Below are 27,938 nucleotides of genomic sequence, written 5' to 3'. Positions count from 1 at the left end.
CAAGCATTTGTGACGTGCAGCTATTACTGTTTCTATAGGATTTAACCCCCCCCCCCCCCCCCCCCGTCTCTGGGTGTGAAAAGCACCACCTCCCACCTCTGTAGCTTGATCTCTGCTTCTCCTTCCCCTGCCCTGTTCGTTGGCTCTCAGTCAAGACCATTCTTTTCCCTCTTCCCTCCAGCCCCCAGGATCTCAGCCTCAGGAACCCAGCTACCTGTTCCTGTGGGTAGGAAATCCTTATTCACACCCCTGCACTGTCTGCCTTTTGTTTGAATAGGAAAATAATAATAGTTCGTGTTTATGAGATGCTTGTCATTCATTTATTCAGTATTTATTAAGCACCTACTCCACTCCTGGCACTGTTCTGGGTCCTTGGGATCTACCAGTGAGTTCTGCAAAGACCAAGGCCCTCCGTGAGCATCCTTTCTAGCAGGGGAGATGCACAATACACAACATAACTCAAGTCAATTATTAATGTAGTCCAAGTTGATAAGTATTTGCAGGCAAAGTAGATTAGAATAAGAGAATTTGGAGTACAGGGGTAGTGGTAATGGTGCAATCTAAAATGGAGTGGTCAGGCAGACCTCATTAGGAAGGTGACATTTGAGTAAAGATTTGAACGAGTAAAGCCCAGGTGGCTCAGTGGTTGAGTGTGGTCCTATGAATCAGGAGGTCACGGTGCAATTCCCAGCCAGGGCACATGCCCAGGTTGCGGGCTCCATCCCCAGTGTGGAGCATGCAGGAGGCAGCTGATCAATGATTGTCTCCCACCAATGATGTTTCTATCTCTCCCTCTTCCTTCCTCTGAAATCAGAAAAAAAAATCTATATAAAAAAAAAAGACTTGAACAAAGTGAGGCAGCTAGATCAGTAGATGTCTAGGAGAAGAGCATTCCGGATGGACAGCCAGTGCTGGCCCTGCAGCAGGCATGGGCCTGGGCCCCTAAGCAAGGAGGCTGGTGTGACTGTGCTGAATGGACTGGAAGGACATTGGCGGGAGAGGACGTAAGAGGCAGAGCATGCAGGGCTGTTTCCCATTGTAAGGACGGTTGCTTGTAGCTCTAGTCTGAGAAAAATGAGGAGCCACTGGAAAGTTTTGACTAACCCAATCTGACTTTAAAATATTTTTTTATTGAAATATATTTCACAGACCATGCAATTTACCCATTTAAAGTCTTTGTTTGTTTTAATTACATCCAGAATCGTACAACCGCCACGATCCATTTTGGAACATTTTCTTTCCTCCCCCCAAAACCTCTACCCTTTTCGCCATTAGTCTCCAATCTCCACCCCCACTCTCAGCCGGAGGCCACCACTACTTTCTGTCTCTATAGGATTGCCTACCCTGGACATTGCATGTAAATGGACCTCTACAATAGACAGCCTTTTGCGTGGCTTCTCTCAGTGAGCATCATATTGTAAAGACTCATCCGAGCCCACCCCAGAGGCCCTGCAACAAGTGGCTGCCTCCTGAGGGCCGGGAGGGCGAGGGGAGTCCGCCGCTATCCCATCAGCCTCTGCCTGGCAGGGCCCGCTCTCTCCCGCCGCGGTCGTCTCGCCTCCTCTATCCCGTCCTGCTCTGCGGCACTGGGGCAAGATGGCTGCTGAGAAACAGGTTCCCGGTGGCGGCGGCGGCGGCTGCGGCGGCAGCGGCAGTAGCGGCGGTGGACGCGGTGCCGGGGGAGAAGAAAACAAGGAAAACGAGCGCCCTTCGGCCGGATCGAAGGCCAACAAGGAGTTCGGGGACAGCCTGAGCTTGGAGAGTATCCCGGAGTAATCGGGCCCGACGGGGAATGACTACGTGTCGATCGGGCGGCGGGCGGGCGGGCGGGGAATGGGGAGTAGGCATCGCAGCTTGATGTCCTGGGTGCGAAGGCAAAGCTTAAAGCTTGATGCTCCGAGGGAAAGCGTGTGGCCTGTTGTGAACGCGAACCATCGCGGCGAAGCTTTCTTAATAGGTCGGTGGGCGTTTTCTGTCACGTGCAGACGCGCCGGAGGAGTGGGTTTCCAGTCTGCATCGCGCGGGATCGCACCTGAGTGCTGGTGACACCAGCGTGTGGCTTTTTGAAACGAAGTAACAAGCGCGAAGCAGGTAGCGGAGTCTCTGAAATAACACAAGGAGCTTGACGTCTGGACACAGTTACGGTTTTCAGGGGGTTGGAGTTTTTGAACTGGAGGTGCGATTCCAGATGGGTGTTAGGACTCCCTGATTTTACTCCGGACCTTGTACCTCCTCGTCCCTTTTTGGTTATTAAAATACTCCTTTTAATTTTTAATATTTTTTTAAAAAAAATACAGCCATAGAGAAGCGTTGAGGAAACTGGGGAAAGAAAACGAAAGTTGTAGATAAAGGCCATTGGACTTTTCTAAAGTTGGGTACACGACCTTAAACTATTTTACGATTCTTAAAAAGGAGAATTTGGTCAGCGCTTGTTCTTTTAAAATAAAGACTTCAGTCTCTTTATCCAAACGGGGGCCTGGTTTGGTTGGCAGGTGCTAATCCGAGGCGCGTGCAGCATCACAGCTGGTGAGGAAAGTTCGGTTTGGCAGGTGGAGGAGGCGATGCCAGTGGGGAGGGATACACGTCACTTCCGGCCCGAACCTGCTGGAATGCGGACGTGACTGGGTCCAGGTGTAACTCAGTGGGAACCAGCCCACTCACAGTCAGCACTTAGAATCCAGCAGCCTTCCTGACGCTGTTGGGGTTCAGTGATCGGTAATGGCTAGCAATGGCCGCCTTTTTCAGTGTGAAGGGAGAAATAGTGAAGGCAATCCGCTTTTCTATGCCCTTAGCCCTGTCCTCTGGCAAGACAGCTATTGAACATGGTTTCACTGGCTAAAGCATTTCAGAAATGTGTAATATGCCGTGGTTTGCTACAAATACAGACTAATGGGGACATGTTTTGATCTAGTTGGGTTCCTGCCATTGTAAGCTTTTCCTTAACCGTGGCTCTAGTTCTTCAGATTATTAAGGAATCCCAGCAGCAGCACGGCTTGCGGCATGGAGATTTTCAGAGGTACAGGTTAGTATCGTGTGCAAGTCATTGTGGAATTTTCAGCTTAGCTTGCCCTTGTTAATATCCTACTTGGTGATATCAGAAAGTATACCTAGAAACTCTAGCTCTGAACTTACATTGGATCCTCAAAAGATACTTAATTTTCAAATTTAAAGTTTTATTATGAATAAAAAGAGCCAATCTTTTTATCCGTTTTGCCTCACAATAGTGCAGATACATTGGGGGCTTCTGCTGAAATTAATAAGCAGTTAATGGTCATCATTATTTTTTAACTTAGTCATATTGTGTAGTGTTGGTTAAATGCAAAGCTTTACAGTATTTTAAACATAGAAGGGGAATTTCCGGCATTGTGATTCGTTCTCATTCATTTTTATAACAGCCTGCAAGTTGAAAAACATTTAATACGAGTCTAAAAAATACAATAGATGCCTAATGTGTAATACAGTTCAGTACTTTGAAAGCAGAAATATCCAACTGTTTCTATATTGTAGATACAGGCTTTGGCTACCTGATTGTCAAAAGTGCTACAGAAACACTAATCTCAGCTTCTGAGGAATCAGCTTTATGGTGCAGGGCAGCAGGCTGGGGCAGGAGAGGAAGTGGCAGGACGGAGTGTGGAGGGTCCTGGAGGCTAAGCTCCTTCAGGTGTTCATCTAGGTGTCGGGGAGCCACTGAAGAGTTAAACAGCAGATTTTTTTTTTTTTTTAAATACATTTTATTGATTTTTTACAGAGAGGAAGGGAGAGAGAGAGAGAGTTAGAAACATCGATGAGAGAGAAACATCGATCAGCTGCCTCCTGCACATCTCCCACTGGGGATGTGCCCACAACCCAGGTACATGCCCCTGACCGGAATCGAACCTGGGACCCTTCAGTCCGCAAGCCGACGCTCTATCCACTGAGCCAAACCGGTCTTGGCAAACAGCAGATTTTTATCACTTGATTTGTTTTTAGATATTAAGAAAATTTCCAAAAACAAATGTAGGGTTGATAGTATAATTAACTCATCACACATGTATTGCAGTGATCAACTTTCTGCTCTGTTCCCACTTGTGTTTTTTTTCTAGTAATTTTATTCAGTATTGCATTTTTTAAAAGAATATGTTTTTATTTATTGTAGAGAGGGGAAGGGAGAGGGAGAGAGAGAAACATCGATGAGAGAGAAACATCTATTGGCTGCCTCCTGCCCACCCCCTAGTGGGGATCAAGCCGAAACCCAGGCATGTGCCCCTGCCTGGGAATCAAACTGGTTACCTCTTGATTATAGGTCGATGCTCATCCACTGAGCCAATATTGGCCAGGCCAATATTGCATTTTAATTGGCTTTTTGGTGGTAAAAATATACATAACATAAAATTGACATCAGTGTGTACCTTTCAGTCATTTTTATGTCTTTAAATACATAAATACATTTGTATATGTGTGCCCACAAAATAGTGTTTTTGGTTTTCTAGTCCTTTTCTATGCACTTTTCCATATGCACTTGCTCATATTGTATATACAAATGTGTATCCTGCCTTTTGGCTGAATATTATATTGTATGTATTTCTCCCTGCCTATAAAAATGTTCTACACACATGATTCTTTTTTTTTTTTTTTTTAAATATATTTTATTGATTTTTTACAGAGAGGAAGGGAGAGAGAGAGTTAGAAACATCGATGAGAGAGAAACATTGATCAGCTGCCTCCTGCACACCTCCTACTGGGGAGGTGCTGCAACCCAGGTACATGCCCTTGACCGGAATCGAACCTGGGACCTTTCAGTCCGCAGGCCAATGCTCTATCCACTGAGCCAAACCAGTTTCGGCACATGATTCTTATAAGTTGCAATATTACCCAGTGTATATGTATACAATAATTTATTTGCCTTTTCCTTGGAATTGGTTACATATATAATTGCCAGTTTTTTAGGTTTAAAATTTTTGTTCCCATGAATCTGTTCAAACCTCGTTGTATTTCTTTTTAAAAAATATATATATTTTATTGATTTTTTACAGAGAGGAAGGGAGAGGATAGAGAGTCAGAAACATCGATGAGAGAGAAACATCGATCAGCTGCCTCCTGCACACTCCCCACTGGGGATGTGCCTGCAACTGAGGTACATGCCCTTGACCAGAATCGAACTGGGACCCTTGAGTCCGCAGGCCGACGCTCTATCCACTGAGCCAAACCGGTTACGGCCCTTGTTGTATTTCTGATTATTTCTTGGGTATAGAATAGTATAGAAGTAAACTGTTGGTTCAGGGAGTATGAAAATTTTTAAGGATCATGATAAATGTATCCAAATTGCCAGAAAATTCTTAGCAAATTATATTTCTCCCCATAAAGTATGAGTGTTCCATTTGATTTTTATGTAAAAGGATAAGTGATAATTAAAGCAAAAATTATGAATTGAGGGAGAAGATCTAGTTTATAGATTCAGCCAGACTGTTATTTTTTTTTAATAAGCTATACCCTGGTAGCTTTAGGACTAAGATACCACAGTATCATTTAAATATTATTCTGTATTGTAAATTATGTGCTATATTATTTGATTAAGGGTTGGTAAAATTTTGTATATATTTTTACACTAATTTAGTCAAAATATTTTACTGTGCATCTTTATGTTAGGCACTGTGCTTAGAAATTTGAAAATACAGTCATCTTTGCACTAAAGGAGTTTATATTAGTGAGACAGGCATCCTGCTCATTCTTCCAAAGCCCATCATCAGTCCACTCCAGCGCAGTGTCAGCGAGGAGGGGATGACGACTGTGTCCTTGACATCCAGCTTGCATGTGTTTTCTTGGTTGCCATTTTATCTGCGTGACCCTCCCAACTAGAGGCTGGGTCCTTTGAGAATGGGCACTGTGTCCTCTGTCTCTCTGTCTTCTGTGATGCAGTCAGACTGCCCTGCTTGTTTTACTTCAGCGAATGTTTGCAAGACGCTGTGTGGTGGCTATAGAAACCATAAGTAGAACATGTTCAACCTGTGGCCTTACCTCATTATAGAACCTACTGTTGAATGTACTGTCAGAGTGTCTGAGTGACTTGTTTGTGGTTTCTTACAGGGGCTACTGTTCCCGTAGACAAAGGCGTCTCCGGAAAACACTCAACTTCAAGATGGGGAACAGACACAAATTCACGGGGAAAAAAGTAACTGAAGATCTTCTGACTGATAACAGGTACTGACGGCTCAGTGCTGGATGCTCAGTACTTTTACAATGTGCCAGACATTGTGCCAAACTGTTTCATTGTCTCATGTGATTTTTTAAAATATATTTTTATTGGTTTCAGAGAGGAAGGGAGAGGGAGAGAAAGAAACATCAATGATGAGAGAGAGCCATTGATCGGCTGCCTCCTGCGTGCCCCCTACTAGGGACCGAGCCCACAACCCGGGCACGTGCCCTTAACCGGAATCAAACCTGGGACCCTTCAGTCTGCAGGCCAACGCCCTTCCACTGAGCCAAACCAGCGAGGGTTCATGTGATTTTTTAGCAGCTCTGTGGAGTGGGCGTTTTTACTATTGCTGTGTTGTAATAAGGTTCAAGAACTTGTTCAAAAACTGTGGTGGATGGTAACGTTAAAGTCGGTGATTAAAATCTAACCAGCGCTGGGAAAGGTTTCTGGAGTGCAAACTTAGTGTTGAAGTGCGTGCTTCAGTCAGTAGATCTTAGATGGAATCTGGCCGCACACACGTTACTACAGATGAGCCCCGTGTGTCAGTGCTGCATGCACCCTGCGTCATGCTGCGCAGGAGTAACCTGCCAGGCACAGGTACCGGAGGCCTCAGGTCAGTTCCTCAGGCTACAGCCTGTGGGCCAGATTGGTCCTCCTGCCACCTGTCCTTATAAATAAAGTTTTATTGGAACACAGCCACATCATTCGCTCAGTATTGTTCCCAGCTGCTTTGTGCTACCATAACAGAGTAATTGTGACAGAGACCATATGGTCTACAGAGTCTGAAATATTGGGCCCTTTACAAAGGAGTTTCCTGTGAATGGGATGATGTCAGTCCACTGAGCCACACCCACCGGGCTCAATGTATCGCCTCCTAATGCTCTGGTTTCTAACTGGGTTGGGATAAGAGAGATGTGGATTCAAAGGTGAGGCCAGACTGTGTGCCTGGACAGTCTCTATTTGCTGGAATTTGGGAGGGGTCAGTCTAGGTTTGCCATTGAGGTGGGAGCAGGCTTTTCAATAAGAAGTATCTGGTGTTGCCCTAACTGGTTTGGCTCAGTGGATAGAGCATCGGCCTGTGGACTGAAAGGTCCCAGGTTCGATGCGGGTCAAGGGCATGTACCTTGGTTGGGGGCACATCCCCAGTAAGAGGTGTGCAGGCGGCAGCTGATCGATGTTTCTAACTCTCTATCCCTCTCCCTTCCTCTCTGTAAGAAATCAATAAAATATAGTTTTTAAAAAAAGTATCTGGTGTTGGTTAGAAACCTGAGATGATCCTGGCTGGTTTGGCTCAGTGGATAGAGAGCGTTGGCCTGCGGACTGAAGGGTCCCCGGTTCGATTCTGGTCAAGGACACGTGCCCAGGTTGTGGGCTCCATCCCCAGTAGGAGGCGTGAAGGAGGCAGCCGATCAATGATTCTCATCATTGATGTTTCTATCTCTTCCTCTCTCTTCCACCCTGAAATCAATAAAAATATATTTAGAAAAATAAAAATAAAAGAAGAAACCCGAGGAAGAGCCTGAGTCGGGAGCCTCAGTCCAAGATGCGGATTTTGGAGTCATGGTTGCTGCTGTGAGAAGAGTAGTCAGGAGGAGAGCCAGGGAGCGTGGGAGAGGCTGCGAGGCCGCAGGTGGTGCCTCGGAGAATGCCTGAGTCTGTGCTCCTGGCCTTGCCTGTTCAGCTCGCTCGCTCCTGTCTCTGGTTTAGGTATTTGCTGCTGGTTCTGATGGATGCTGAAAGGGCCTGGAGCTATGCCATGCAGCTCAAACAGGAAGCCAACACTGAACCCCGAAAACGGTTCCACTTGTTGTCTCGCCTCCGCAAAGCCGTGAAGCATGCCGAGGAGTTGGAGCGCTTGTGTGAGAGCAATCGCGTGGATGCCAAGACCAAGTTGGAGGCTCAGGTTAGTGTCTTAGCCTCAGCTTTGCTTTATTGTGCAGACGGGAGACGTGACTCCACAGAACACAGGTCCACAGAACAGGGTTCCTTGGTTACACATGGATGGTCAGGAGAGGCAAAACACTGGTTTTGGTTTTTCAAGGTGAGGTTGGTATCTCCTTTTAGTCCTCACCCGAGGATATGTTTATGGATTTTAGAGAGAGGAAGGGGAGGGGCGTGGAAGAGAGAGAAACATGTGAAAGTGATTGGTTGCTTCCCATATGCATCCTGGCCGGGGATCAAACCACAACCTGGGTATGTGCCCTGACGGGGACCCACACCTGCAGCCTTTGGTGCATGAGATGACACCCCAACCACCCGAGCCACCCAGCCAGGGCGGCATCTCTTGTTTTTGAGCTTTTGGTTTTTAATAATTGGCCCTCACTTTGAACGAAAGCTCATGTTTGTTTTGATATGTAAATGGAAACTTTTCATCTTCTATTTGGAAGCGTTCACAAAGTAGTAATTTTAAAAAATGCATTTATTTAAAAGAGATGGATATTGCAAGTTTACAGTCACCTTTTGATACTTACATTATAGCCCAGAAGCTGGTTTTAAGTAAAATGAAGACAACCAATTCCTTTATTTTGAAGTTCTCTCCTGGGAAGTAAATGAATCATAACAAATTACCTGTGTATCACATTGGATTAGTGAGAAGTTGTTCTCTTTTAAAGTCAGCCTGAACATCTGTATTCTGGAAACCCAAGTTGGCAGGACATAGAGGAGGTCGGGCTCTTACACTGGTGCTCGGGCGCTGAAGCAGTTTCTCTTTCCCTGCCGCCTCCAGGCTTACACGGCGTACCTCGCAGGGATGCTGCGGTTTGAGCATCAGGAGTGGAAAGCTGCCATCGAGGCTTTTAACAAGTGCAAGTAAGTCCTCCGCTCCAAGGCTCTGCCAGCTTCACTCTAGGTCGTCCCCCGCCTCGAGCTGCAGATCAGGTGATGATTGTTTCTGTGCAAGTTGGTACAGTTTCTTGTTTCTCTTCCCTTAGAAATGTTACTTATTCTCATTCACTCTCAGAACATGGCCGTTCTGGTAGCTGGGAGAAGGCCTCAAAGTGCCGTGCTTTGTTTTTAGCCAGCGTGTTGCTTGTGAGCTCATTGTGTTAAAATAAGGCTGCTGCTCGCCCTGACCGGTTTGGCTCAGTGGATAGAGCGTCGGCCTCTGGACTGAAGGGTCCCAGGTTCGATTCCAGTCAAGGGCATGTACCTTGGTTGCGGGCACATCCCCAGTAGGGAGTGTGCAGGAGGCAGCTGATCGATGTTTCTCTCTCATCGATGTTTCTAACTCTCTATCCCTCCCCTTCTCCCTTCCTCTCTGTAAAAAATCAATAAAATATATTTAAAATAAAATAAGGCTGCTGTGAGACCGGTGCTCTTCCCTCGCAGAACTATCTACGAGAAGCTCGCCAGTGCTTTCACAGAGGAGCAGGCCGTGCTGTACAACCAGCGCGTGGAGGAGATCTCGCCCAACATCCGCTACTGTGCCTACAACATCGGTGAGGGGCTGCGGAGGGCGAGCCCCGGTGGGGGCGGGTGGTCCATCTCCGAAAAGGTGGGACTGTCAGTCAGTTCAGCTCAGAATCGCAGGAGGCCGTGCCTTGCTTGGCTTCCACCCTGCGTCTCCTGTGCCCCATGAGCTCCGGGCAAGGACTGGAGTGACTGCAGGCGCTGGCCCAGGGAGCGCCCCTTCCTGTGGGAGTTGAACCTCGTGGTTTTGGAGAGAACAGACCAGTCCCTTCACCGTTTTCCTCTCATTCTCAGGGGACCAGTCAGCTATCAATGAACTCATGCAGATGAGACTCAGGTCTGGGGGCACCGAGGGGCTCCTGGCTGAAAAATTGGAGGTAATCTAGTGTGTACGTTTTTTGTGAAAAGTCTTTGATTTTAAAAAGTCCAGAAAAAAGTAGTCCATAATCCCATCACCTAATATAATTGCTATTAGTATATGCATATTTCTATCTTTTTTAAGCAAGAAACTTTTCATTTAGTATTTTTAAGTATTCAAGTTCTTTGCCTGTTACATTTATTTTCTAAGCAACATAGGCTCATAGACAAAGTAGGAAATACAAAAGATGGGGGAAATAAGGTCACGTGCGTTGCCACACACAGACTTTTGTATGTGTAGGAAAAAGGCGTATGTTTTAAAAATGGGATCTCAGTGTGCAGTTTAGTAACATTTTTTTACAATATGTCACATATGGTTTTCCCGTTCAGTAAATACCTTCTACATCATCTTTTGATGGCCACCTGGTACTCCTTTAGGCCTGTTTTATTTGACCACTTCAGTGTTACTAAGTGCTAAACAATATTACCATGAATATCTGTGTCCCCAGTTTTTGTATGTATTCTTAATTATTTCCTTAGGATAAATTTCTAAAAGTGTAATGAAATATTTTAGAAGCTTTTGATACATATTGATAAATATTTTGTTTCTACTAATTTACATTTCTGCTTGTGTATGACATATGCTTTCCTCCTTTTACCCCCTTATCAGAACTCAGTGATGGTCTTTTTAACCTTCTGTGATGTCTTTTTAGTATTTGAGTTTCTGTACGCCAAGATACATTATCCCAGGAGGAATTCAAATATAAATTTGTGTGTAGTCTATAAGGTATAATATGTTGGCTATAGAAAGAGACACATACTAATTTCTATTTATTTCCCCTTGGTCACTCATATCCATCAGTTAAAACTTTAACTTTCTGATACTACTTTCTAGGCATTGATCACTCAGACTCGAGCCAAACAGGCGGCCACCATGAGCGAAGTGGAGTGGAGGGGGAGGACGGTCCCAGTCAAGATCGACAAAGTGCGGATCTTTTTACTGGGATTGGCTGACAACGAGGCGGCCATCGCCCAGGTAGGAAGCACCCTCCTCTCTCCTGCATGTTTCTGAAGCGGTGTGTGTTTGTGTGTTTAAAGTCACAAAACAAAAACTTATCTTTTTTATTATTATTATGGTTTAAAGTATTACAAATAGTAGTACATATGTCTCCTTTTTTTTTCCCAATTGACCTTCCCCTGGCCTCCCCTACCCCCCGGCACATGCCCTCACTCCCCTCCCAGTGTCTTGCGTCCATTGGTTATGCTCGTATGCATGCATACAAGTCCTTCGGTTGATCTCTTACCCCTCACCCCCACCCCCCAACCCCCAACCCTCCCCAGCCTTTCCGCTGTAGTTTGACAGTCTGTTCGATGCTTCTCTGCCTCTGTATCTATTACAAAAACTTACCTTAATGCTGTTGGGTATTTGATAACGGTCTCAAGATGCACCCTCTTGAATAAAATTACTTTAAAAGCTAAGTTTATAGAGGAGATATCATGTGTAAAGGGCAAAGACACTGATGCGACAGCCATCAGCATACACCTGGCAGCAGTGGAGAGGCCGGCCGCAGGTAGGGGTGGCTTTGGGCCCAGCAGGTGGAGCAGCGGCTTCACTGTCGCTTTCCTCTCTGTGACCTCTCCCCTAGCCTTCCAGCCTGAAGGGCAGCCTCCTGTTCCTGGCTTTCTAAGGAGAGCCTCGCTGAACCAGAATATCTTGTTGATGTGCGGTCTGTGTAGTACTCATGCAGAGCCGCTGGCTGACATAATTGTGGCCTGTTTGTGGGTGTAAACAACCAAGTGGGTTTCAGGGGATGAGAACCTGGGCTCTTGGTTTGCACAGTGATTAGGCCCTTTTTGGACTCCTCCTCCATCTGCAGCGAAGAGCATCTTTAAAAAGAAAAGCCAGGCCGCTCAGCACGTCCGCCACCTCCCCAACCAAGGCCCTGGTGTTCCCTTCCTGAGACTCCCCGCAGCGGGGACCCCGAGTGACTTGCATGTCGGGTGCTTTGTCAGTTGTTCCCATGGGCTGTTTGAAGCCTCCGGTCTTCCCAGTGACTTGTTCCAGAAGAGCTCCTTGGACTTGAGGACAGCTTTCAGTGGTGGAATCTCTTTGTGCCTCTGCGTTACGTGTTGCCTCTCGAGTTTTCCTTTATTTGCTGAAGGACAGAAGACTAGAACAGGGCTTGGAAGTTTTTCCCCTTAAACTAGGAGACTGACAAACACTTTGAGAGCATTTCCTTGCACTGGAGTGTGGCAGTATCTCTTCTGGACTAGGGCTCTGGGAGCACCGCCGTTTAGCTTATGTGATCGGGTTAATGGTTTTGTTTTAAAGTGACACATGCGGGAAGAAAAGAACTGCCGTCGGTGACAGCCAGGCAGGAGTTCTGGCTCGAATGGGGTGGGGGAGGCCCACAGGGCAAATTCAATGGGGGCTCCTAGGATCGAGCCATAGACATATATCAGATAAAGGACAAGAAAAGCTAACATTTATTAAGTTTTAAAAATGATTCAGTTTAAGGTCTAGAAAATATAAATGATGTTTTAAAGAGAGTGATCTGTCTCACGTTCCACTCACTTCCATTGATATTTCACTATAATAAAAAGGAAATCGGCGTACAAGTCTTCCTTGTACTCATGAGGTATACTTTTTACTGGTTGGAATTACACTGAGATCTGATTTTATATCCTGTGTTTATTCACATTTTGTAAAGATTTTTCATGTTCTTATCAATCATTTCATAAAACTTAAAAAAATGCCTGGTGGTCACCTGGCCAGAGACCCACAGGGGAGCAGAGGAGGGTGATCGTCTTCCTTATTGTCCCAGACACACTGCTCAGTGCTTCTGCCTGTTGTCTTTCAACCCACAGGGTGGGCAGCGCTCGTTTACAGATGGGAAACGGGCCTCGGAGCTGTGTCACTTCCAGCCACAGAGAGAGGGGAGCCTGGCCTTTCAGTCCAGGCCCTTTGGCTCCCCTCATGTTCCTTGGCCTTTCCCACATGTCCTGTCAGAGTCACAGGGGGCTGGGAACAGGACCGTGTCCTTGGCTTTGGTGAGTCGCTGCTGTATGTCACCCAGCGCACACAGCAGCATCCTGGGCCTGGGAGAGGCTCGAGTAGGCACAGCCGGGGGTGAAACCAGCTCCTTGGCAAAGGCATCGTCTCCATGCGGCCGGTTAGTCGGGGAGGCAGGTCTCCCACGTGGTAGAACTTATCTTTCTCCTGTTTTTTACACATAGAGACTAAAAACCTGTGGTTGGGGAGGGCTTTGCCTTATTTGTATAATAATTCAGCTTCGGCTAAACTAGTCCAAGTGAGGACATTTCACACCTTGGAGATGAGGGCTCTTCATCTCGGTGTGTCCTGACCTTCCTGCACGGGTGTTTGCCACCCTCAGGAGCTGGGATGCAGAATTCAGGGGTCCCCGTTCACCGCTTGCTTGGCCAGGCTTTTAGGACTTCAGTACTGAAACAGCAGCTTACTGAAAAGCATGGGAGGAAGAAATAATTCAGGGAGACGAGACATTGGACTGAAAAGACTGGAGCTGAGAGTGAATCCGCTGCCAAAATCCAGTTGCAAAATCCTGAGTCTCAGCCAAGCTTTAAATCTTCACGTCTTTCATGTCGCCTCCCTTTATAACTTACTTCTATGGGGTTCCAGTCACATGGGTCACCGCGGACTTGTCCCTGTGGCCGGTTGTGAGGCAGCTGTTTGGGAGGGAGGGCAGGTCTCACAGCTCAGGTTGGATGACTCTCAGCTGTGGTTACTATTTGTGTAATAATTCAGCTTCGGCTAAACTAGACCGAGTGAGGACATTTCACACCTTGGAGATGAGGGCTCTTCATCTCGGATAATATTTTAATGTTTGAGTGGGAAGGAGACCATTTATTCTGCTCTCTTAAAATCCCCTTTACCAGACATCCCTAGTTTTCTCTAGACCTCAGTGGGCTGGGTGAGGTGTGGTTCCGTCCCCCGGTTCTCCCATGGGTGTGGTGGGGAATGTGGTCAGACTTGCCTTGTTTGTCTCTTAGTCACACCACCACCTTCCAGCAGTTTTTGGAGGCAAGTGAAAACGGTCTGTTTTTAATAGCGGGGGCAGGGGGGGGTGTCACTAGTTCAGGACACACAGCAGCTGGTTTGCTCTGTACCAGTGAGCCAGGAGAGGTGACCTCAAGCCACGTCCTGGGACGCTTGAAGTTGATCTGGAATATACGCACAGGGCTAGTGAGTAACCCTCCTGGGCCTGAGGTGGCTCTGGGTCGCAGGCCCCCCTCGTTCCTAGGCAGGGAGTTGCCACGTGTTGGGAGCACCTGTTGGTTCAGCCGCAGAGCTGGGAGGTCTGCATGTGCGTTCTGAGGACCCCGCTCTCCGTGTAGAGAGGCCTCTCTTGTTCCTTTGTCCTCTCAGATGATCTTAGCCTCCAAGATAGGTTCATAGAATAAAAGTGTGAAAATGAAACATGCTGAAAGCCTCCTGTTTGGAGACATTTGCCCGCCCAGAGAGGAGTGGTCTCCGGTCACTGTGCCCCGCTGACCGGCGTCCTCCCCTCAGATCGGCTCTCCCCTTCGTTGTGGTCTCCCCCTTCCTAACAGTCCCAGGGGGCGCCTCGCTCTGCTCAGCGCCTGATGCAGAGGCGCCGCCTCCCCGGGGAGTGGAGGGACCCGTGCAGTGAAGAGCTCAGCGGTGTTTTCATTTCCTATGTGACCCTCCCTGCAGGAGGGCGACGGAGCCTGTGCGGCCGGTAAAACGAAGGTGACCCTTTTCTGACTTACACACCCATTGTCCCAACCGCGAACCCTGCCGTCTTTAGAAGGGTGTTGGTGGCGTAATTGCTGGGTTGCCTGGTATCGGACTAGAGCGGGAGCTCACCCTGCTGCTGAGCAGGCGGCTCTGCTCGGTGTGGCTGCTGCCAAGTCTATTCACAAATCTTACTCCAATTAAACGATTGTACGGCTGCCCGGTTCCACAGGAGTTTTACTTAGAAAACTGGCCAGCACCCTGACCGCTTTGGCTCAGTGGATAGAGCGGCCTGCGGACTGAAGGGTCCCGGGTTCGATTCTGGTCAAGGGCATGTACCTTGGTTGCGGGCACATTCCCAGTGGGGGGCGTGCAGGAGGCAGCTGGTCGATGTTTCGCTCTCATCGATGTTTCTAACTCTCTATCCCTCTCCCTTCCTCTCTGTAAAAAATCAATAAAATATATCTATAATAATAAAAGCGTAATATGCAAATCAGCCAAACAGTGGAACGACTGTCAGGACAACCTTGCAGACAAAGCTGGGGCTGCGAGGGCCGAGCCCCTTGCACAAATTTTGTGCATTGGGCCTCTAGTATATATATATATAAAAAAAAGAAAACTGGCCAGCAAGTTGGATTAAATAGTTACAAAGAGACTGTAACCTGAGGTGCTGGCGAGTGCTTTGTATGAAGTGTGTTTCTCCAGAGCCCCACTGTGCAGACTGCGGCCGCTAGAACACGTGGCTCAGCTTAAGTTGATGAGAACTTCAGGTGCTCAGTAGTCACCTGTGGCCACCACCTGCCGTATGGACGGCGTACGGGCGTTTGCCTCACGGCTGACCCTCCATTGGACAGGCTGCTCTAGGTCCCAGCGAGTGGCTGGTGGCCGGGCTGGCCTGTGTAGATTTATAGAAGGACTGTCCCCGGTTGTTCCCAAGTCAGGGAACAACAGGGGAGTCAAGTGACTTATAAATAGAAAGTATGTTTGATTTATGTTGGGTAACTCACTGAAAACTAGGAAAAACATAAGCGCTCTTACGAGAAGAAAAGATTTTTCTCTAAACCCCTCCCAGCCATCTCTTACAGGAGTGGGCAGTACCGGCTTTTCTTTTGGGCTTTCTCAGGTCAGTCGGCTGTTAGTTTCTGTGGAAATCAAACACGATAATGGAATGTTGATGTTTTCGTGTCACAGTGGGTCTGCCAGTAACACAAGTCACCTCCTTTCTGCCTTTCTTTCGCCCGTTCCCACCTGCTCAGTCGGATTCTTTAGACAGTAATGTGGTGTGGCAGGTATTCATTCAGTTAATGAATCACCTTCCCTTTTCCCCGCTGGCGAGCAGTGGGTGACGCCCTGTGCTGTGAGAGACTGTCATGGAGAGCAGGCTTGTCCACCTTGTCTGCCCAGAAAGGCTCTCAGCAGAGCCATGTGGACTGTCCGAGGGCAGCATCTCGGTGCTGAAGAGAACCGGTGTGATGTGCAAGAGAAACCATGTCTGATGGGTGTCGCTCAGTACAGTTATCCACTTGCTCGCACCTAAACGCAATCCAGTGTCAGCACGTCTGTTGGTTACGTTCGGAGGGGTAATTCTGCTGGCACCCAGTGGGGTTCAAGGCCGTTTGTTCTGGAAGGAAAAGGGGAAAGAAACCTCTGGCCTGCTTCAGTGTGAAGGAGTAGCGCCCAGATCTGGTCCGTAAGGCCCCCAGGGAGGCCGGTGCAGGCTCAGCAGAGGGGGAGCGTTGGAGGGAAGTGCAGAGGTTCTGTGATCAGAAACAGTTTGAAGCATCTGTTGCCTGACAGACAGTTTCAGGTGGTTGGACGGGTGCTTCTCAGTATGCGCACTTTCTATACATAGGATTCCTGTTTCCACTAAAGAGTGACGATGACTCCCAGAAAGAGCTTACGTGGTGCAGAATAGTGACAGCTGAAAGCTCTCTGGTTGGGGCACTTTTTATTGGCTGTGTAATGGGGGGAATCGAAGCGCTGTCACCCCCCCCCCCCCCCCCGCCCCATCAGAACACTGTGCTTACTCAGAGGAGAGTCAGTGCCTCATTCTGCCTTTGTTCAGGCTGAGAGTGAAGAGACCAAGGAGCGCCTGTTTGAATCCATGCTCAGCGAGTGTCGGGACGCCATCCAGGCCGTTCGGGAAGAGCTGAAGCCGGACCAGGTAGGACCAGCAGCTGAGGGCGGCTCTTGCTCCTCTCCTGGGGCCCATGCCCAGGTGGGGTCCCGGGGGACTGAGTGCATTGACTCTCAGCCACTGTTGTTTTGGGGGGAGCTCGGCTGACAAGCAACAGAAGCCTGTGGGCTCCATCAGGCTGAGGAGCTCCCTCTCTCCTGCTTCTCCTCATGGTTTCCGCTATTACCTGCTAGGCCTTTGCTCTCAAATTCATCTCTCCAGGGAGACCTCTCCAGCGCGCTCTTTTTTAATAAAATCACTGCGGTTCATTCAGCGTCTGGGAAACCTCACAACCATGGTGCCTCTTCCTTCCCGTCACCAAACACCCTGCTTCCTCTCCCTGTGCAGTTCTCGCCGCTGGCCTGCCGCTCCTGTTTCTAATCAGTGTCGCGATTCCTCTCGGGCTAGAGCAGGGGCTCCAAATGCTTATGCTGGTGGCCACCCATGAGTCACATGGAGCATTTACCGCTGATGTGTTTGTTTGTAAATTACATACCTTATTAGTCAGGTGATTTGTAATATATAAAATGCATTAAAAAAAATTTTTAATTAGAAAAAGATCTAGTTTTCTCCTTAGTCCGGACTCTTCAGGTTGTGTGCACCACACTTAGAGACCGTGGCCTCGCAGACACAGTGCCGACTCCCTGAGCTGGTGTAGAGCCTTCCCCGCCGCTGGTCCCAGCCTCTTCCAGCCCTGAGCTGTGCTGCTTCCCTCGGAGCCCTCTGCCTCCGCTGTCTGCTCACCGTCACCTTCACATGCCTCTCGCACCTCGTGCACGCCTTCCCCTCCTCCACCTGCTCATCCTTCCGCTCCCTTCTCACACTCCACACACGCCTGTTTGCAACGGCCAGATCACAGCTCACCACCTCTGAGAAGCCTGCTACACCCTCCTCGCCCACAAAGACCTCTTCATTTTCTACGTATCTAAATGTTCGATAGTTAATCAAGAATTGCCATTTAACATTTGGTGTGTTGTTTTATATTTACCTTTTCATTTTATTTTCCTCAAGATTGTAAGCATCATAAAAGCAACAATATATTTTCTTCAGCATATGTCACAGTACATTGGGTATAAAATGTTCAATAAATATGTGTTAGGCTGTGGCCACCTGTCCCTTTCCCATGAAGCTGCTTTTGCCCTTCCCTTCATGCACTTAACAGGTACATACAGAGCCCCAGCCTCCATCTTCACCTGGAATTCACAGCAGTCGAGGGACACCTCCCAGATAGGAATATGGTGACACCAAGGTGCATTCGGCCCCATTGCTGCTGTAGCATTAACTCACACTCGGCGGCTTTCACCACACAGATTTGTTAACAGTTCTGGATGCTGGAAGTCTAAATGGGTTCCTTTTGGAAGCTCGGAGGATCCTAGGGGAGAACTCACTTCTAGTTTTCCTGAGAATGCATGTTCTGGCTTCTAGAAGCCACCTGCATTCCTCGGCTCATGGTCCCTTCCTCCATCTTCAAAGCTCTCTCTGACCTCTGCCTCTGTCTCACTGTATCACCAACTCCCCTGCCTCCCGCTTATAAGGAGCCTGGATTGCATTGGAGCCCCGATATTCTAGGCTAATCAAAAAGCTCTTAACTTCACCACCTCTTCATGCCTCTCCCGCCATGTGAGAGAACCGCTTCACAGGTTCCGGAGTTGGGACGTGGACACCTTTGGGGTTATCATTCAGCCAAGCACACAAGGCAGGCGCTGACAGCACAAGGGGCCCAACTCGGGTCGAAGGCCCAGACCCTAACTGGAGCCATGGACGTGGGCTGTCTGCCTTGCGTTAGTGCCGGGGTCTGGCTCGGGAGAGGAAGTCTTGCTGGCCTTACTCTGAATTCTCTCCTCTCACTCAAGTCCCGTTTCCAGGTGCCAGTGGCCACTGAGTGACCCTGTGGCCGAGCACATGGCCAGTAGAGCTGCTGTTTGAGGAGCCTTCCAGGGCGCTGGGGCCACACATGGAATGAGGTGCCAGAGCCCAGGGAAGGCCAGCTGTGTGATCTGTGCCTCTTTCACTTTCTGCAGAAACAGCGAGATTTCAGCCTGGACGGGGAGTCGGGGAAGGTCTCTAACCTTCAGTACCTGCACAGGTGAGCTGTGACGTTTGCTTGCAAGCGCTGTGAATGCATCATTGGAACGAGAGCATGTGTGATCTGTGTGTGTTGTTCCCCTCCTCACCCGGGGAGTGAGGATACTTCCCTCCCCTCCGACTCCTGTGTGGCTTTCTCACTTCTGCTCTCATGTCATTTCTAAGGGCTGATTGTGTTCTCTGAATGTTGATTTTAAAAGTCAGTCTCTCGTTCTAATTTTGTGATCAGGAAGTCTCCTCTGTCTCTCGTGGGTTATTAATAATCATGTTTTTAGGTTTTCTGCTCCCTGCAAAGTCAGGTTCTTCTAAGTTGCTTGTTTTCCTTCTTGGTTTTGACCTCTTCTGTCTTGTTAGAGTTTAAATGTCTGATTCGACCCTCCTGTGAAGCGTGTGGTTGTCTGGTGGCAGCTCTGCGTACTGCACGGGGCTCGTCAGCTTTGGGCTTCTCTGTAGGCAGGCGTTCCGATTCTGTCCTTCCACCGTGGACCCGGCTCCAGTCTTGTAGGGTTTTGTCTTGGGCAGGTCGGATCCCCAGAACATCCCTGGCTGCTCTTGTTCCGGAAGCTGAGTGGGTGAAGGAGGCTAGGAGGCCAGTCAGCACTCAGACTGACAGGCCTGTGGTCCCCGGTTCATTACAGAGTCCCTGACGCAGCCGTGCCTGTGCCCGGCCCAGGCCTCTGGTGTCCTCTCCCAGGATGCCTCCCGGCTTCTGCCGGAGGAGGATGGGGACCTCAAGGCCTGAACACTTCTTACCAGGTTCTAAATGGCTACCTGTTAACCCAGCTATTAAAGGGCCTCACCAGGTGGTTCGGTTAAAGTGAGCAGGCCCCAGGCACAGTCTCCGGGACATGCCACCTGCACAGCCATCCGGAGCGACATCCCTCACTCTCTGAGGGAAGCCGTCATGGAAACATGCCTCCCTGTAGTGCAAGCACGTCACACCCGCAGCCGGCGGGCCGCATGCCTCGTTTGACATGCTTGCTGTAGTGTGAGTGTGGGCCAGGCGTGAGCCAGTCCTGGTCCAGGAACGGGCTTGCTCTCCGTGGTCTTCGTGAGGACTGCCTCTGGGACTAGTAGTTCTGCGCTCCTTAAAGGAAGAAACAGAGACTATAACTGAGACTAATATAAATTCTGCCAAGTGGACTCAGGCTGGCCCCCTGCCTGTTTGCCCCTGAGCGGCAGCCAGCACTGAGGGCTTGAGGACAGGCCCTCACCCCACGCTTCCCCTAGGTCCCCCGACCTGAGGTTCTTCTCAGAACGTCAGTGTCCTGGGCGTAACCTGAGCTGACATGTGCTGCATTCCAGCTACCTGACTTACATCAAGCTGTCCACGGCCATCAAGCGCAACGAGAACATGGCGAAAGGGCTGCAGAGGGCCCTGCTGCAGCCACAGCCGGAGGATGACAGCAAGCGCTCGGCCCGGCCCCAGGACCTGATCCGGCTCTACGACATCATTCTGCAGGTGACCTGGAGGACGGGGCACGGGCCTGGCCTGGGCATGTGCTGGACACCAAGTGCCTTCGCTTTACATAGTGAAATGGTGGTGACAACCAGCAGCTGTGAGGGTCTTGGTAAAAGACAGGAGAGAGAGGTCTTGTACCACTTCAGTGACTGTGCCCTCAGCATTTATTTATTTATTTACTATTTTTAAAAATTGATTTTCGAGAGAGGAAGGGGGTGTAGAGAGAGAGAAACATCTGCCAACTGCCTCCCGCTTGTGCCCCAACCGGGAATTGAACCCGCCGCCTTTTGGTGTTGGGGACAAATGCTCCAACCAGCAGAGCCACCCGGTTAGGGCTGTGACCCTGATACTCAGACGTGTTGATGTGCAAAGACAGGGAGCCCAAGGGGTCACCGAGCACTTTGCCTGCGTGTGATCCTCGCCCACGTGCTGTGGCGCGTCCTGAGACCAAGGCCACACAGCCGCGGCCCCTGGGAGCTTGCAAGGGAGCAGCATGATGAGACATTCACACACACAGGCGTCCGTGTGGACGCCACACGAGCGGGCCGCTCTGGAAGGAAGGTGCAGGGCAGAGCCGTCCCCTCTGGCCGAGCTGCTCCGAGAAGGCTCTCGGGGTCGGTCTGCACTGGGTCGAAAAGGGCAGGTGGCCCTCGGTGTCAGAGACGATGGAGGTGACACAGGTGTGGCTGCTGCCAGGTCACTGGACTCAGCCTCCCCCTGGATTGAAGCCCAGGCTTTCATTTCACCTCGCTGGTCTGTTGGTCCGCAGCCACCTCCTCAAGAGCTTTCTTTGTGCATCTCGTGCAGAATCTGGTGGAGCTGCTCCAGCTCCCGGGCTTAGAAGACGACAGAGCTTTCCAGAAAGAGATAGGCCTCCGAACCCTGGTGTACAAGGCCTACAGGTACGGACAGGCGGGCCTCTGCCCGGGACATGGGGCGCTGGCTGTGGGTAACCTGCCCGTGATCAGAGGCCAGCAGCCCAGCATGTTCAAGCGAAGTCTCAGGTGTGGCTGGCGGTTCCCAGGGTCCTTGTTTGCTCTTGGGTGGTTAGGGGCAGGCAGAGAGCACACACACTAACCGTCCTCTCCCCCCTCTCCCCCCTCCCCCTCCTCCCGTGGAAAAGGGACGGTGCCGGAAAAGGGTCAGTTAGCAGAACCAGGCAGAGCCTGAGCTGAAGCTGAGGGAAGGCGGGCTTCTCGCTTTTCTAAATGACTTGTTATTTGAACTTGGATGTGGGCTGTGTAGCATGAGGGGGTCTGGACAAAATGGCCACCTGGCGCCCTTCTTTTTCTGGCCCTCACACCCCCGCACTCTGACTCCCCAGGGTGCCCCTCCTGGCCCTGGGGACCCTTCATCCTGTCGGGCCGGCAGCCTCAGGCTCTGGTCCCGGTAGACGGGTTCCCATGAGGAAGGGGATTTGGGACTTGGTTTCTGAAACAGGTGAGCAGAGATGAGCCATGTGACCCGAGGTGTGCGGTGCCGGCTGGGTTTACATTGGGCCTGCGCTGGCCTCCCTTGGCGGGGAAGGGGCAGTCAGCCCCGCAGGCCTGGACAGAGAACATGGGGTCTCCAGGCAGTGATCCTGAGGTGAAGAAACCTGTTTCCAAATTGAACATTTAGCCCTGCCGGGCAGCTCCGTTGGTTAGAGCCTTGTTCTGAATGGCCACGGTTGTGGGTTTGATCTCCTGTCAGCACATACAAGAATCAACCACCAGTGAATGTATAAATAAATACAACGGCAAATCAATGTTTCTATCTTCCTCTCCCTCTCCCTCTCCCTCTCCCTCTCCCTCTCCCTCTCCCTCTCCCTCTCCCTCTCCCCCGCCCCCTCCCCTTCCCCCTATCCCCTTCCTCTCCCCCCTTCCTTTCTCTCTCCCTAAAATCAATTTTAAAAGTTTAAGTTCAGCCTAAACTCAAGGAAAGCCTTGCCCGTGGGAAGCTGTGCTCCAGCAGCCTGTGCCTTTCCCTCCCCGCAGGTGTTTCTTCATCGCTCAGTCCTATGTGCTGGTGAAGAAGTGGAGCGAAGCCCTCGTCCTGTATGACCGAGTCCTGAAATATGCAGATGAAGTGAGTTCCGATGCCGGGGCCTTCAGGAGCAGCCTGAAGGTGAGTCTCTAGGGGCTGCCTGTCCTTGGGGTGGGCCTGCCTGGTCAGCCATGGAGCTGTGGGCCTGAGGAGGACCAGGTCCGAAGAAGGGAAGCCATTCCTCTGGATGAAGTAAACCTGAGACAGCTGCGCGTGGCGGGCGCCTGGGCAGGTCTTTAGAAGCGGATGTCTGGAGTCACATCCCTCTCCGGCCCCCACACTACAGGATTGATCTTGATTTACGGCCTCTGGGGAAAGAGTGGACGTCTGGGTTGCACCCCCAGAGATTCTGATTCTAACGGTGGGATCTGGGATGAGCCTTGGGTTTTTAAAGTGATTTTCACACACAGCCAAGTTGAGGACAGGCGCCTCTCCCCACACCGTGTGCCCGGGCCGGCGGCGGCGGCACCTGGCCGTGCGCTGGGAGTGCACTCAGGCCCCGGCCTCTGCGTGGAAATCTGCATCTCAGCACGACCCGCAGGCAATCGGGTGCGCGTCCAAGCGAGCGCGCTGGCCTAGCGTGCCGGGTGGTGTGGTTTATTTTACGGATGTGAAGAGAGCTGGCTGTTTAAGCTCCTGACTCTGTGGTGATGTAGAGATTCCTGAAGCACCGGCCGGTCCGAGGAATCCGTGTGTATTTTATGAGCAGAGACTGTTTAGAAAAGTGAGCGATGGTTTATAATAAACGCGCTGGTACTCACAGACTCCGGCTGTTTGCTCAGCAGAGCACTCGGCGTGGGGCTGCAGCATCAACCTGGTCTCTGCCTTCAGAGAGCTTGTGCCTTGGTCACCTCCCCAAGACCTGCATGTGGGAGCCCGTCTGTGAAGACAGAGCGGGGCTGGGGGTCCTGGAGCAAAGGCAGCAGCTGGGAAGGCGACGGTGCGGGCGGAGGAGGGGTGGCCAGTGTGACCAGCGTCACAGTGCGCTGTCGTCCAGATGGGAGGCAGACCAGTACAAAGGCTCCTCCCAGGAGAGGAAACATTTTACAAACGCCCATCCTATCTCATGTGCCCGTGGGGTGGGGAGTGTCCGGGAATAGAGGCGCGAGGGATTCAGTGGGATCCTCGTATAGCGTCATTGTCAATACTGCCAAGTGAGAGACCCAGGCAAGAGAAGGGCCTTGTGCTCCAGCCAGACGCCCAGGGTGGGCCCCAGCTTCCAGCCCCTGGGGGTGTGGGTGGCACATTACTTGGCCCCTCTCTGCTTCAGTCCTACCTATAAAACGGCAGGTGCGTTTATAGTGTATAATAAATACATTTATTAGTACATCATTAGTCTCATCATTCCCAGGCATCATTACCTGATCCATGGCTTAGCGTTCCCTGTTAGAACCAGGCTAGTGTTTCTCAAGGGGAGAAGTGCTCAAAAGTCTAAAGTCCCCTGAGACCAGCGGCATCGCCAGCTCAGGTGGTTTGGTGCTTCTCCGGCCGCCGGCTCGTGACTATGCGGTTTCTGGTTTGTTGCAGGACCTGCCCGACGTGCAGGACCTCATCACGCAGGTGAGGTCGGAGAAGTGCTCTCTGCAGGCGGCGGCCATCCTGGGTGAGCCTCCTCCCCCACAGCCCCTCCCGCGGCTCCTCTCCGCCCCCACTGCTCTGTGAGGATTGAAGGGGTTGTCTTGGTTAATCTGTAAGATTCTTATTTTCCCCGCCATCACCTCTGTGCATTAAGGCATCCAATTATGTGGCAGAAGCTAGAGGGACTGTCGTACTGTCCCTTCTGCCTAGTTGTGTCTCGTACAGTGTGCGGGCTTCCCGGGCCGGCGGCCCGGTCTGGGCTTTCCCGTCTGCTCAGCAGAGTTTGGGCCCAGGAGGGAGAGGGCTGACTCGCCCACAGGTTGGCCTCCTCTGCTCTTGGACGAGAGCCCACGTGTGATGGGTGTCGCTGTGACCGAGTTTGCGACGTCCCCGTCCTTACTGAATCCCTGTGACCTTTCAGATGCAAGTGACTCCCAGCAAACAGAGACGGCCTCCCAAGTCAAGGACAATACGGTGAGCCTGGGGGGCTCTCGAGGAGTGAAAGGCGGGCTCCTGACTCACTAGGGATGTGCGCTCATTGGTAGAGGGGACCCCTCATCCTAAGGACATACCTGCTCCCTCCCTTTTACTCAGAAACCTGGAAGCTGCCTGTGCACAGCTTGTCAGGTGTCATCTCGATGGTCCCACCTAAGCTTAGGGACTGGTGCGAGGAGCACCCCTGCTGGGAGTCCCGACTTGGCCGTCTGGCAGGCCCATATGTACCCCAGTCCCAGCCTGCCCCTCTCTAACCTCGGCTATTTAAATGGGGGCACAGGAGGTGAGCGGGGACCAAGTGAGGTCGCACCTATAGGCCCTGAACTGGGTGCTCCACACAGTGAGTCCCCCTGCTGGTCTGTGGTTCACCCCGATCCCTCCCTTTGACTTGCCTTCCAGCCTCTGGTTGAACGGTTTGAGACATTCTGCCTGGATCCTTCCCTCGTCACCAAGCAGGCCAGCCTCGTGCACTTCCCGCCCGGCTTCCAGCCCATCCCGTGCAAGCCCCTGTTCTTCGACCTGGCCCTCAACCACGTGGCCTTCCCGCCCCTGGAGGACAAGTTGGAGCAGAAGACCAAGAGCGGCCTCACTGGCTACATCAAGGGCATCTTTGGGTTCAGGAGCTAACCAGGCTCCTTGGGGGCAGGGAGATCCGACCCGGTCTGTCTTGTGAGAAACCCAGCGAGTTCCAGGTGGTAGATGCAGGCCCGCACCGGCCCAGGGCGGGGGTGGAGCCCTCAGCCCTGCGTCCCTGTGTCTTGTGTGTCGGTGACTTAATCCTTAACCACGTGCGGGAAGGGCACCCTGTGGTCTTCTGGGGCGTGCGGGGTCCCTCTGTCCGGCTCCTGGGGGTGTGTGCGGTGGTTGATTCCCTCCGGTCGCTATGTGTTCGGGAGGGGTTCACACCAGGCACGGAAGGGGTTCGGGTGTTCTCTCCCGCCCTTCAGTGCCGTGGGTTAGAAATGAGCTCCTCGCCGTGAGCACCCAGAACCCTTGAAACGTGTGTCTGTGACGCACGATTGGCAGCGTCTCCCCAGAGTTACGGTGGGCCTCATCCCCTCACCTCCACCTGGAAGTTAAGTTTCAGAACAAGCAAAGAGCTCTATTTTTAGAAGAAATGTGTTACAGTCAGAAATGATGAAAACAAATCTTATATTAAAAGGCAAAGATGTTGGAGACTGTGCCCGTTTTTTCACGTGCCTCCACTCAGCCCAGGCCCGGCCTCTCCGTGGGACGTGCTCCTGACCCGTGTGTCAGGTGGACCCTGACTCCCGGGCGGGGGGTGTGTCCGAGGCGAGATAAGACTGTCAGTGTCTACAGTTCCCAGGCTGTCGTCTGTAGCTGCCACCATAGTTTAACCAGTTTCTCTCGCCCCTTTGTGTTGTCCTTCGTCATTCTTTATTTCTATTATAGCGTCACTAATAAGTCACAAAGGCAATGTGAGGAAGAAGGGATGTTAGGTGATTTAAGCCTGAGATGTACCTGAACCTCTGAATCCCTTGGAAATGGGAACATCCCATAGGGAACGGGGAACATTGGCTGAGTGTGGTTCGGACTTGGCGCCGACTAGAGCAGCTTGAAGAGGAGGTTGATCGCTTCAGGATCTGAGCGCGTTCTTACAAGATGGACTCCCACTGTGGGCATGACGGGCCTCCCTCCCAGGGAATTGCAGAAGCCACATTGTGGTGGGAAGACGCCTGGCTGCTCGTCAGAACTGCAGACTCGAGGTGCTCACACGTGACCTCTCCTCACCCAGGATTTGCTTTGGGTCAAAGAGAACTTTTTTTTGTTTTGTAATTGAAAGTTTCATGGTCTCTGCCACACCATTTGGGGGATCCTCCCTCCTGAAATATAAACAGTGAGCGTAGGTTGTGGTCTTGGTTTTTGGTCCCCAACTCGGGGCTCATGGGGCGGAGGGAAGTTGGGGGCTTTCACCCCTTCCTCGCCCTCCAGCTCCCAGTGGGCTGGGGTCCAGGGTCCGCATCCCCCTCGCCGCCTTAAGCTGACTGGTCACCGCCACAGGCTGTGCTCCGCCGCCAGGAGCGCCCGCAGCACTGGGGGCGGGACGGGGCTGCAGTCCTCACCTGCAGAGGCGTCCCTTTGTCTTGCTCAGGGCCTCCATTGCAGAGTGCCGGCACCCGTCACCCGTCTCGCCCTGGTCGCAGCTCCTGCGCGTCTTCTGTCTCGTGTCCACACTAGGAAGTCCCGGCCTCCCGGCCTCCCTGCCGGCTGCTCTGACCAGCACGGTGTGGTCAGCCAGCGACGCTGGGACAGGACATGTTTGGTATTACAAGGACATATTTGCGTAAGAGGACAGCTGGCAGGGCCTTCCGCCCTTCGCGTAGGCTCCCTGGATGCTGGACAGGCTGTGTGGTGGGGGACGGGGTGCCAGAAGCAGGGCCCATCCCGCCCACAGGCCTAGGACGCGGCTTCCGCCCATGGGGACAGGGTTCCAGAGCGAAAGCAGCGCCCAGGGTCCGCCTTCCCAGGGAGCAGGCGACGCGGGGAGGTCCAGGTGTGAGGAGCGGGTGTGGCGCCGCTTCGTTCCCAGGGCATCCTTCCTGCTGTTGGGGTGCACGTCCCCCCCAGGACGGGCTGTGGTTCGGCAGCAGTTGGGTCCTGTAAGGGTCTTCTGTCTCCTCGGATTGCGGAGGAAACTCCATTCCTCTGTTTCAGGGCACCCTGTGGGCTGCTGCGTTCATGTTATTTCCTACCTGCTGGCGAGGTCGTCCTGATCTGCCAAGCACTGGCCCGGAGAGCTGCTTTATCACCAGATAATGCTCAGCCGGGGCTTGAAACGACACAGTTCGGCCCCGTTTATCTGCCCTTACCCTGTGGGTTCCGTTTAGGAAACATCGTGAGCAGTGGGACTGGGTTTTCTCTCCCTTTCACATGCCTTATTCCGGTGTCCTGTCTTGTCTCGGTTTTCCATTCAACCAGGTGAGATTCTGGACTCCCTGTTTGAAAATGAAACTCCTGGGCTTGGCTTGTCTCCTTCACCTGTTGGCACCCGGAGCCTTTCACTGGTGTGTGGGGTGGCAGCCGGGGACGGCGGGGCCCTCCACCCGCAGCGGCCTTGGCCAGCGTCGGGCACGCCCTCTGGGGGAGGCTGGGCCGGCCTGTCCCTGTCTCACTGTGGGGCTGATTTTTCATGCTCGGTGTCACCCAGTCCACGCCGAGCTCACAGCTCACAGAATCTAAACAGCACGTTGCTCCAGCCTCGGGGAGCTTGGAACCTTCAGAGGCCTAGGAAAATGTCCAAAGATAGCAAAAATATGTGTTGCTTCTAAATTTTTGTTTTGAAGATACTTGTTGCTACAGAGGAGATGGAAACCAGGTTTAGCTGTAAAATTTATCGCTGTTCCAAAGCCAAGATAAATTGGGAACTGCCCGCATCCTGACATCACCGACTGGAAGAATCCAGCCTGGTGGTGTGTGGCTGTCA

General features: G+C 51.3%; 1 protein-coding gene across 1 annotated transcript; it reads left to right on the top strand.

Moving 5' to 3' along the window:
• The first annotated feature begins 1,569 nt into the window (after positions 1-1,569).
• Positions 1,570-26,360, top strand: SRP68 (signal recognition particle 68). Its single transcript, XM_070392870.1, has 16 exons — positions 1,570-1,762; positions 2,956-3,022; positions 6,064-6,177; positions 7,880-8,075; positions 8,898-8,980; positions 9,500-9,609; positions 9,875-9,957; positions 10,833-10,973; positions 16,738-16,836; positions 18,870-18,934; positions 20,239-20,395; positions 21,203-21,297; positions 22,372-22,501; positions 23,948-24,023; positions 24,420-24,472; positions 24,893-26,360. The coding sequence occupies exons 1-16, from the start codon at positions 1,597-1,599 to the stop codon at positions 25,118-25,120; spliced, it is 1,863 nt and encodes a 620-aa protein (XP_070248971.1). The 5' UTR covers positions 1,570-1,596; the 3' UTR covers positions 25,121-26,360.
• The last annotated feature ends 1,578 nt before the right edge of the window (positions 26,361-27,938 follow it).

This window comes from Myotis yumanensis, unplaced genomic scaffold (assembly GCF_028538775.1).
Source record: "Myotis yumanensis isolate MYYU_CA2020_CCGP unplaced genomic scaffold, mMyoYum1.0.hap1 SCAF_16, whole genome shotgun sequence".
NCBI lineage: Eukaryota > Metazoa > Chordata > Mammalia > Chiroptera > Vespertilionidae > Myotis > Myotis yumanensis.
This window is presented reverse-complemented; position numbering and strand designations above follow the sequence as displayed.

Coding starts and splice junctions, on each gene's coding strand:
- SRP68 (XM_070392870.1), top strand. CDS start 1,597: ATGGCTGCTGAGAAACAGGTTCCCGGTGGCGGCGGCGGCGGCTGCGGC. Junction 8,981..9,499: donor GAGGCTTTTAACAAGTGCAA/GTAAGTCCTCCG, acceptor CTTCCCTCGCAG/AACTATCTACGAGAAGCTCG. Junction 21,298..22,371: donor CTGGTGTACAAGGCCTACAG/GTACGGACAGGC, acceptor CCCTCCCCGCAG/GTGTTTCTTCATCGCTCAGT.